The following is an 11,632-nucleotide window of genomic DNA, read 5'->3' as shown; positions in this document are numbered from 1 at the left end:
GATGGACACTATTATTATCCCCATTGTACAGATGAGGAAACTGAGTTTCCAGAGGTTAGGGAACTTGCCCAAGGTCACCCAGGTGGAAGTGGTGAGGCTGGGTCCACCCCAGGTGCGTCTAATCTCAGATACACCCTTCTTTTTTTTTTTCCTCTTTTTTGAGAGAGAGAGAGAGGGCGGGGGAGAGAATGTTCTTTAAAGCTGGGGACAGTGAAACAAGGAAGAGCTTACAGGTGTGACACACCTTTCTTAACCACCCTGATTCCTCTCCACGAAGGGACAGAAAATGTACCTAAAGGAAAGGCCCGAAGCTCTATTTCAACCACCCTAATTACCTATTCACACCCCGCGTAAGGGTGAATGTCTTCTGAGCTGTACACCTTGGCACAGTGCCTGGTCCCTGTCAGATGTTTAGTAAACATCACCCAGTGAGAAAATGAACAAACAAGTAGATGGGCGACCAGAGACACCCTGAGGGCTGACCCCAAGGCCAGTGGCTCGTGAACTAGCCACAGCTGGGGCCCAGTGGTGCCCGAAACAGGCTCCTGAAGGACAGCTGCGTGAGGGGCCCTCCAAGTGGGGGGCTGCCACACGGACACACACACAATGCTAACACCGACAGGGAGGGCCACGAACACGGGGGTGTCAAAGGAGAGCAGTCAGCCTGAGGCAGCACAGAGGTCACAAGGAAAGGTCGTGGTATCATGCTGCAAGGGACTGTCAGCGAGGACCACCACTGAGCCTTTGCTAGAGCAACAGGCGCTTGGGTTAGTGGTCGGTGTCCACCCAGTCATGCACATAACCAAGGCGTGGGATTCACTTACGGCATCTGTAAGAGCCGGGAGACGGTAGGCATGCCATTTTTACAGGCTTCACAAGACAGCGTAGACTCCAACACGGCCTCTTGAAATAAACAGATACACACTTTAGTTCCACAGAACACGCTGGCAAACCACTGGGTGATGAAAAGTTTGACACCGCTTTGCAACAACTGTCTGCAGGCGGATCGGGACAGCGTCAAAACTCTCCTCGCAGACAGATGGGGGACGTGGGGAGGGGACACTGGCCGCAATGGCTGCCGATGACTCAAACTAAGCGGTTTAGAAACCACACGCCGACAGAGCCAAATATGCTTCAAAGACAATGGGAGGAAGGACTCGCGATATCATTCCTAAAACTGCTCTCTGAAAAGAGAAGTAAACACTAAACAGAAGTAAGAACTCTGAGCTCGAAAGACATTTTGCTGGTTGCCTGCTTTTAATCAAAACCAGCATGCAAAATGCCGATTGCTGATGCCTCATCACCCGACACCTTGGCTGACATAAACAAGCAGCCAGATTTTCCTACGCGGGTCCCTGCTCAGTTTCAGCTGTGCAGACTCAACACAGCAGTCTCAGCGCCTGTTCTCTTGATGCAAGTCTTGAACCAACTCACTTAACACAAAACTAGCAGTTGGTGGAGGGCTGACTCGCACACCTCGAGGCTCCGTGGTCCAGGAGCTACCCGGCCCTCCCCTCTGTGCTCCAGCCGTGCGTTCTGAGCGGGTGTGGAGGGGATGAGAGGATGCCTGGTGAGTATCGGCTCCTCCATCTTTCCTGCTGCCTCTGCTGGTCCCCAGCTCTCCTCAGTCCCTCAGGTAATGCTGGGAGAGAGAGCTCCTAAATTCAACTGCCAGTGTCTGCTTTCCTGTCTGCCTTTCCTAGCTCTGGGCCTGCTAGGCTCCCACTGCCCAGGTAGCCACCCATGGCCCCCCTGTTCCTGGCGGGTACACTCCAGCCCTGGTCTGACCCCATGACACCTGCCCAGCCCTCAAGAATGACTTCAAATAGCCTGATCCTGGCTTCTGTCTCCAGATCAGACTTAGTCTGGCCACACCTCTCTTTACATGCTCGTGCTATCAAGAGTCTAATGCCCGTTACAAAAATGCCCCTGACTCAGAGAGCCTGACAAATGGACAAACCATCTGAAATCTCAGTGAAAAGCATGTAAGTAAATGACTCGGAACTGGTTAGCTTTCAAATTGGATAAGAATTTCTGGCTGTGGAGCATGACAACTTCCTCTGGGTCTTTCCTGGACTCTAGAAAGGGGGTGAGTAGCTCTGCAGACGACCAGGGCCCAGAAGACCCCTCCCAACCCCATACTGACCCACAGCCATAGACGGGGCCGGAGGGAAGGAGTCTACAGGCACCGCGTCCGGAGGCCGTCCGTAGGTCATTTCATACAGTAAGTGGCCAAAGCAGTGCACGTCCACACTCTCCAACGTCTGTGGAAGGAAAGAGGGAGCGGCATGTCCCTGCTCAGTTTGGCTTTGTGAGTCCCAGTGCCCCTGCCCTCGGCTCCTCCTGAGCAACAGGGCCCAGGAGGACTCCACTCCTGGTGGGTAATTAAGGCGCAACTCCAAAGCCTGTGAAAGCTCATAGGCATTGCTCTGACCAAAGGTCTCGGTCCCGCCCTCCATGGTCTTCCAATCAGGGATCCTTGCCCCTCCTTGTCCCACCTACTGCTTCAGCTCAGCCTCTTGGAGATACAGCGGTGCTCTGTGGGGGAAACAGGCCACAGGCACCTTGCACTGCTTCATGCATTTTTCTTACATGGGCAGGTCAGGGGGTCTGGCCATGGGGATAATTATACCTCAAAACACCTGCTGTTTCATTACTTTCAGCAACTTACATTGATTTTCCTGAATTGTGAGAAGTAAGACCGGTAGAAGGAGGGAAGGCCCAACAAGGAATTCTCAAGGTCCAGCAGCCGGCAAGTGTCCCCGTCCAGCATCACATTGGAGGCGTGCAGATGCCCATAAGGGAATCCCTTGTCATGTAGAAACTTGAGCACCTTTTACAAAATATGTACAGGTTACATTTTCCCCCAACTCATTCAGATATAAGATAGGTTCAACTTTGCTTTTGAAGTCAATATATTTTGAAACAAAGTCTAACCCGTCGCTGGGGAGATTCCTAGAGAAAACTGCCCCCTCCATCCACTTCTCCGAAGAAGCAGCTGTGAGTGCTTTCCAGCCGTGAGGCGCAATGCCGCGCTCCCTCGCGTCCAGAGAACTGAGAAGAGCTGCATCTGTCTGGAGTTAAAGCTTTCTGCCAAAGGCCTCTATTTAAGCACTTTCTCATCCCAACCGGCCAAGCCCCCTTCAGGGCAGAGTCTGGACCCTCCTCCTAGAGGAGTAAAGCTAGCGAGTCAGTGCTCTGGCCAGTAGTTCAGGAAAAGGGGCTGAATGGGAAGCATCTCTGGTCCAATCTCACCTTAGAATACACTTGGCTGCTCATTAACAGAAGCACATGACAGACTCTCACACAATGAAGCAACCTTCTCAGCTGCCACTTAATTAACAGAGACTCGCCTAGTAGTAAAGGTGCCCAGGACAACCCATTGAGAAATAAAAAAAAAACTATTACAATGTCTCTATTTGTCTTGTTTCTAATCTCATTCTTAACGTATAATGTACAAAGTATGTTAATAGTAGTACATGGATATAATAGTTAAATATATACAACACTAGGGAGTTATGCTTAAACTATATTTGCTGATAGGATTGCACAATCAAAGAGCTGGGAGAACACTGCTCTGATGTGATGTGGGAAAGGCTTTTCATGCTAATTACACTTGTGTAAGGGAGCCACATGGTTATATACATGCTATAACAACATCAAGAATGTTGGCACAGCTCAGCCAGCGTGACTCAGTAGTTAAGTGTCAACCTTTGAACCAGGAGGTTGAGGTTCGATTCCCGATCAGGGCACATGCTCAGCATGTGGGCTCGATCCCCAGGAGGGGGTGTGCAGGGGGCAGCCAATCTACGATTCTCTCATCAATGATGCTTCTCTCTCTCTCTCTCTGTCTCTCTCTGAAATCAATAAAAACATTAAAAAAAAATCTTGGCACACAGATAAAGATCAACCAAAATAACACAAAGGTTGGTGCCCACATAGGTAAGTTCTTAAAAGTCAGACAAGATTCCAGCAGTGAAGCTTTTTGGAATTTTGTAGCTCTAAATTAGTCTTTGTCTCAAATATTTGCTTTTTGGGATAAAATATGGCAATGCCATCAGTTTATAAACAATCAGACAACTTGAACTATTTTGGAAATTGCTTAAGAACTTCCCATGCCCGACCGGAGTGGCTCAGTGGTTAAGCATCCATCCATGAACCAAGAGGTCAGGGCACATGCCCGGGGTTTCGGGCTTAATCCCCAGTGGGGGGCATGCAGGAGGCAGCTGATAGATGATGTTTCTCTCTCATCAATGTTTCTATCTCTCTCCTTTCCTCTCTTTCTAAAAAATCAATAAAAATATATTTTTTAAAAAAGAATACTGGAATGCTGGGTGAAATTCCAATGCAAGTTAAAAATTAAACACCTCTTACCTCTAATATCTGCCGCCCATATGTTTTTATTTGCTGGAGTTCGAGGCCTTGAATCTTCTTAGGGTTGCAGTACTTTTTCAGGAAGGGGTCTTTTGGTTTTGACTTTGGAGAAAAACAAAGAGCACATGAGAGCAGCAGTGGAGAGGTCATCTGCTCGCAGGCTCCCCCACAGGCAGGGCTCGGCAGAGGGGTGCGGAGTGCAGGAGGTGGGCTTTAAAGTACAACGGTCCGTGCAGCTGGTAGAAAGAGGCTGACCTGGGTCTCGTCCCCTCTCTAGTCCAGTGAAGATGTGCCTGTCTTGGCCTTAGCCGACCCCCAAGTCTTATATACTGTTAGAATGTCTCACTATTATTTAAAAAATTTTCCCCCAACTTTGAGATAGTTTGATATTGCTTTGTTAAATGAAAGACACAACTTTAAAACTAACCTAATGGGATGGTCCTAATCATTAAACCTTCCCTCATGTGGGGAAAGGAATGCTTTTTAACCAAACTGGGTAATTTTTATTATTAGAATCAAAATAAATTCCAAATAAAATTAAAATAACACCCTCAGCCTCTGAACCTTAGGGATAGAGTCTCCATAACAGGTTCTAAAGGGACTTGAAAACTTATTTCCGACCATAAACTTGTACGAAAGGTACCTTGTAGATCAGGTCCTTCAAAGTGCCTTTTTCATTAAACATCCTAATGAGCAGTGCTGAGGACTCGTTAGCTGTGGCAAAGGTGACCCGATAGATGTAGGGGTGCTGCCAAAACAAGAAGGAAAGTCACAGTTATTTGCATCGGTATGTGGTCCTTTCACACCAGGGGCTGGTTATGCAGCGTCTAGGACCATCTCAGTGGCTCATTGTATACAAATGTGAAGGAATTCCCCGAACACATGGCATTTCCCAGTTTTCAGATGAGCAACCCGTACATCATTCTGTAGATGGGAGAAGGAACATAAACAGTAAGGGCGAAAGGAAGTGGGTAACTGATGTGTTAAGTTTCACAGGGAAGGCATCTTCTTTGATATACATATTCAAGCAAAAGCCGCAAAAGTGGATGAAAAGTCCGAGTTCTGGAATAGTGATTTTAATATTCTGCCTCTATAAACTGGTAAAGAATACGGCCAAACCCTAGGACAGCCACGTGGGACCAGGATAAATGTGTCCTCATTCATAGCTTTACCCAACATTCCACACTGCCGCATGTGCCCAGCCAGGGGGCATGACAGCAGAAAACACGCAGAAGCAGCATTCTGGGGAACTTGGTCATTTCCCAAAGCAGCTAGCATGAATCTTCCTGCCCTTCTCCTGAAATACGCAATGTGATGACTCACAGTGTCCTCTTGAGATGGGGACTGACGTCAGCCAAGTGGGGTGGGGAGTGAGACAAATTATTAATGACTGAAAGGAAAGTATTCACATGAGCTAAAATTTTGGTTACATGAACCAGCTGGCTCCAGGTGTTACAATGTCCATTAGTTCAAAAAAGAACCATGAAAATTTAAATGCAAGGGAGCTGAGCTATGCAAAGATTTGGAGATCAGGGGTCAAGTGGGTTGAGGGGTGAAAGGGTGTGCCCAGGAAAATATGGTAATTGATTATGAAGTTTCTCTTAACCATCACATAAAAATGGTTGCTGGTGACATTTTAATAGCTTTACTGAAATATAATTCACATAGCATTCCAATTCCCCTATTTAAAGTGTACAGTTCAATAGTTTCAGTATATTCAGAGTTGTGCAACTATCACACACTCTAATTTTAGAATATTTCCTTACCCCAAAAAGAAACCCAAAGGATAAATAAAAACCCTTGATCCCTACAGATTTAAATAAAAAAGGGACAATGCCCGGCTGGCATGGCTCAGTGGTTGAGCCCCAACCTATGAACCAGGAGGTCACAGTTCAATTCCAGGTCAGGGCACATACCAGGGTTGTGGACTCCATCCCCAGTAGGGGGTGTGCAGGAGGCAGCAGATCAATGATTGTCTCTCATCATTGATGTTTCCATCTCTCTCTCCTTCTCTCTTCCTCACAGAAATCAATAAAAATATATTTAAAAAAGGAGGGGGTACAAGAGGAAGCTCTTCCTTACAATACAATGCCAACTAATAAATATAAGAAGAATAATAGGGTTAGAAAATCTCAATGAATGCTACAATTAGTGGGTTTGATAAAGAATGGGATATTTATAGTCTCAAAATATCTCCCTATAATTACTTATTAATTAATTCTAGTTATTTATCTTAAGAAAATAACTAAGGATGGATACAAACATTTAACTAAAATTGTTCAGTGGATTTTTTTTAAGAGGAAAAAACTGGAGGTGATCCAAATATCTAGATTCACTGAGTAAACTGAGGTATAGCCAATGCTAATTCTATGCAGCCAGTAATAATGATATTATGCTATATTTTTGACAATAAAAGATGTTCAAGGTATACTAGGAACAAAAAAATCAAAATCAGGTTTTAAATATGTGTAGAATATATATATATATTCTAGAAAAGTAACATTTCTGGTTAGTTGAAAATAGGAATAGTTTCCTTTTTCTTTTTTTTGCTTATCTGTGTTTTCTGACTTTTCTGTAATTAATATGTATCACTTGTCTGCACTACCTTCTTTTTAAAAAGCATATCCATTAAAAGAAATTTAGAATTGAGTGCTGCCAGCCTGTCACACAATTAATCAAACTCAAAGACCACAGCATTTTTCTTGGCTTCACACCACACCTCATTAACAGCCTGGTTTTGCTAGCTTGACAAGACACTCTATCTTCAAAACAAACCTGCCAACGGATTGGACAGGTCAGCGTCACCGCTCAGGCCATGACTGACTCCCTCTAGGGCCCCACGTCCTCGTGCAGACCACAGATAAAGAACATCAACACTAACCCAATTTCCTGGCCAGGTCAGTCTTTTCCTGAAGACATCCTGCATCTATTCTGAAATATACTGATGTGGTTCTTTCCATCGAATGCCTTGGATCAGAATTGTGTATTAGCCTAAATGACGCCAGGGATTCCTAAACACCACTTGGTTAGCCTGTGAGAACAGTAACTCAGCCAGCACAAGGGTTATTTTGCCTTTCTCTCATGCAGCTTACCTAAACCATATTAGTTCTGTTTTCTCAGGCTAGAACAGATCTTTTAATTCCATTGATATAAACATCTTCACCAACAACAAAGTGGCTAGTTCCTATTCTGATATTTGCTTAAAATACAAACTCTACATTTAAATTACCACATTTCATGGGTCATGTATTACAAATGCCACTTAAGTGGCCCCCAATCGATGGGACTGGCCGTAGGTGTTCTATGGAACAACTTCAGTCTGAACTGAAATCCAGTACAACTCTCCATTCGTTCGAGTATGTCCAGCGCCTTCCGTCCACAGAAAACACTGTGACTATGTGATCAGCACCAAGAATAGAAGGACTTGTACTCACCAAACAGGAAGGCAGAAGTTTGATCAGACACTGAAAATCTTTATCTGACAGATATTTGTCAGGGCCAAGGTCAGCCTAAAAACATGGGAAGAAATGTCAAGGTGCTGCCTTTAGTCATAAAAAAAAAAAAAATTCCTTATGCCTTCCTCTCTTTTTTGTTTGTCCAAATATATGAATGTTAACCAAAGATGAAAACCACCTAAGTCTTGCTGCCTCAAGGCCTTTCTGAGAGATAGAATACAAACCTATAAAAAGCAAAACTTAATTGTAATCTTACAGTTCCATTAACATGTATCACTAGAACTCCCAAAGTGAGAGATGACCAAGTAATGCCCAAGTACTTTCTTTAAAACAAACTGCAGAACTGCCAACCCCAATGGTTCCAGAAAACTATTCCTCTTTCTTTCCAAATGTTTATTAGTTGATCAAATATAAATCACATCCAAATAAGCAAATGTATAAGCAAAGTGACTTAAAATGATGCTCCTTTGATGTGGGACTGACGAGGCCTTTATAACATCACTCCGGAGCACAAAATAATTTCATAATCCTCTTGTCCATATCTGCTTTCATGAACCCATCTCAGATCCCTGAAGTGAGGCTGACACAAAAAAACAGCTTACCCAGCTTAACACTAGCCGTTCCTTTGGCTGATTTTTAATCTTCATCAAGAAATATTTCTTCCTTATCCTCCAACCTGCCATAAAAGCAGAAATGTGTTTATAGCTACATAATTTTTGTGCCAATTGATGCATTTCATTGACTGAGTAATTAATAAAAATTAAGCTTCGCAACATTATCCATAGTTATATAGGCACAAATCAAACAACCATTTGGTAATGTTGACATGGTAAAGACTGCACTAAAAAAACAGCAAAGAAATTACTCTATTCACATAAACAGGAAAACAGCACTTCAGTTTAAATTTAGTGGAAAAGAAAGATGAGGAATGAGGGGGTAAGGGAGGCCAGGGGAATGTCAAGTGGGGGGGAAAAGGAGACACATGTAATACTCTTTGTAATACTTTAAGCAATAAGACAAAATTAAAAAAAAAAAGAGGAGGAATGAGTGATTAAACTGTGCTGAAGATATGTTACTTCCATCGAAATCCTCTGATAGGGCTTGAACCAAGATTCACTAAGTAGTAAAAGTTACGGACTGCATCCTCAAGCAATAGGGAAGCAAAAAGAAAAAGAAACCACCTGCGTTTAAGAGCTCTCTTGGGATACATACAGGGAAGCATGACAAAGAACCCAGTCCTGGATGTGTCTTTTTTAACGGGATGGGCATGCCAGTTTCTCACCTATGTCTTTCAATGGTTCTACTACCTCCCACTTTGGTTCTGATCGGAAGAACATGGAAACCTGTTGTAAGGCAATCTCTGCAAAGACATTTTAGAAACTCATTAGTCAAACATATCAGGAAAGTACCATATGCTTAAGATATCCTTGCAAATGAAAGTCTTATAGTCTATGACCTTCTTAATAAACTCAATTACACATACAGACACACACAAACACACACAGAGACTACATGCAATGTGGGATTCTAGACTGGATCTGGAACAGAAAAAGGACACTAGTGGGAAAATTAGTGAAATCTGAATGAAATCTGTAGTCACAAAGTACCAAAGTTAATTACCTAGTTTTGGTAAACGTGCCACAGTTATGTAAGATGTGACATCAGGGGAAATTGGTGAGGGTTACATAGAAACTCTGTACTATCACTGCCATTCTTCTGTAAATCTACAATTCTTTCAAAGTAAAAGGTTTATTAAAGAAAAAAAGAGTTTGCAAACTAGCTGGTATACGCCAAGAATTCAATATATGCACCAGGCCCCACCCCAAGCACAAAATTCAAAATGTGTTCTAAGGTCAGCCTGGAAGAGTATTCAGTGTTGCTCCAAGTGATATTTATCCCATCTCCATTCCTTATGGAATTATAGCTTTCACCAACAAAGAAGCGATTAGCCTTAAATATATCCTGGAAATAAAAGCCAGCGTTTTAGAAAGCCGTCTACATACAGCAGCAACACAGTCCTATTGTGGGAAGGGTGGTCTGCCTGTTTATTGGAAAAAGTCCATTCCTTTTGTGTTCGGCTATCATGGGAATGTCTGCTCCTTTTAAGAAGACAATGAGAAGAGGAAGTTCTTTGAAGTTCACCATGTTAAGAAATTATCAGGATAACTGTTCCTTGGTAGTTCCTACAAAAAGCAACATCTGTGCCCTGACCAGTTTGGCCCCGTGGATAGAGCGTCGGCCTGTGGACTCAAGGGTCCCAGGTTTGATTCTGGTCAAGGGCATGTACCTTGGTTGTGGGCACATCCCCAGTGGGGAGTGTGCAGGAGGCAGCTGATCGATGTTTCTCTCTCATTGATGTTTCTAACTCTCTATCCCTTTCCCTTACTCTCTGTAAAAAATCAATAAAATATATTTTTAAAAAAGCAACATCTGTAATTTGCTATTTCTCCTCAATTCAGGGAGTAAATGAGCCACTCCTGATCCCTGAAAGCAAAGAAATCATGCAGATGCACTGTGGACTGCACCTCTGCCTCGAATTAATTACAGTCCAGGCAGACTGGAGAGGCATGGGGATTGGCAGAAAGGCTCTCCATTTGTCAAAATTACCTGGTCTGGGTTCCCCTGCCTCTCGGGCACACATTATCATCTGGATGAACTTTACAGTACATGCCAAGTTAGGAGGTTCAGGGAAGAAAACCCACTAGCTATTTGTTTACTGACTCAACACGTAAAGTGTCAGTCCATCCACACAGAAGAAGAGATGTGAGGCCCAAATACAAAACTGACTCCATTTACCTCGGTTCTAACTACGCCATGTGACACATAAACCATTTGGAGGGCTGGGTTGACAGAAGCATATACGCTTTCAGTATCAGCACTGGGAACTCCGGACCTCCTCCATCATTAGTGTTGATACAATATGTTTTTAGTATTTACAAAATAATGTCAATGTAAACAAACTTAAAAGGAATTTCTTTTAAGTGAAAATCATTCATATCAACTTTGAGAGAGATCATGAAAAATAACTTTCTAAATGCGGTACCATGTCGTTCTAAGAGACTGTGAAGGACAGCCTGTTCAAAACTAACAGTGACTCATTAGTCAGCGATATTTACTGTATGTCACTGTGCAGTGTACAGTGTTGTAGAAACGGGGTAATAGCTGTGAACAAGTGGAATGTGCTAGCTTTGTTACTGATACACTGAGGACTGGGACATAGCTTTTATACCTTAGGGGTCAGGGAACTGTAGAGAGGACATTTCCTTTCCACTAAACTATGCCTTACTGTCAAGTAAATTACGTGACTTCTATGCTCCCAATTTTAATGCCCCCACCCCAGACTCAGCCACACACTTCAATCCTAAGAATCTATTCCTCAGCTTAGAAGCCTTCACTGGCACCTCCTCTCCTTACCAAGTCAAGACCAAGCGTCTCAACCCAGCGCACAACCTGGCTCTGGCTCCGGCTCTGGCTCCCACACAGGGGTGCCTCCCACGCTTCTCGCTGAGATCTGCCTCCCTCAGCCCCTGCAGACTGGCGTGGCCCCTCCCCTCAGCATTTTCCATTCTGGCTCATCTATCCTTTGAGGCTCAGCCCAAATTTGCTGCTCCCTTAGCCAGAAGCCCTCCCTTCCTCCCGGCACACTCCCAGTGCTGCATCTGTCCCTCTCCTTTGGGATTCACTCACAGGCTGCCCTGTATTAGGGCCACTCTCTTCTACCAGACCAGAAACGTGGGCAGGAAGGACACACCTTAGTCTGGAGCTCTGCTCCTGCCTCTGGACCTGGCTGACTTCAACCTACC

At 44.2% G+C, this 11,632-nt stretch overlaps 1 protein-coding gene across 6 annotated transcripts in view; it reads right to left on the bottom strand.

Annotated features, from left to right (window-relative positions):
* PXK (PX domain containing serine/threonine kinase) overlaps window positions 1-11,632 on the bottom strand; it is a 50,179-nt gene that overhangs the window by 22,242 nt on the left and 16,305 nt on the right. For all 6 annotated transcript variants that reach the window (XM_014541369.1, XM_014541370.1, XM_014541371.1 and 3 more), the window contains exons 4-11: window positions 9,112-9,189; window positions 8,432-8,505; window positions 7,809-7,883; window positions 5,018-5,122; window positions 4,375-4,476; window positions 2,672-2,833; window positions 2,147-2,264; window positions 825-903 (exon numbers count right to left, since the gene is read on the bottom strand). In XM_014541369.1, the coding sequence (XP_014396855.1) occupies window positions 825-903; window positions 2,147-2,264; window positions 2,672-2,833; window positions 4,375-4,476; window positions 5,018-5,122; window positions 7,809-7,883; window positions 8,432-8,505; window positions 9,112-9,189 (793 nt within the window). The remainder of the gene's footprint in view (window positions 1-824; window positions 904-2,146; window positions 2,265-2,671; window positions 2,834-4,374; window positions 4,477-5,017; window positions 5,123-7,808; window positions 7,884-8,431; window positions 8,506-9,111; window positions 9,190-11,632) is intronic.

Source organism: Myotis brandtii, unplaced genomic scaffold (assembly GCF_000412655.1).
Source record: "Myotis brandtii unplaced genomic scaffold, ASM41265v1 scaffold268, whole genome shotgun sequence".
Classification (NCBI taxonomy): domain Eukaryota; kingdom Metazoa; phylum Chordata; class Mammalia; order Chiroptera; family Vespertilionidae; genus Myotis; species Myotis brandtii.
The sequence above is the reverse complement of the archived record's forward strand: the minus strand, read 5'-3'. Positions and strand labels throughout refer to the sequence as shown.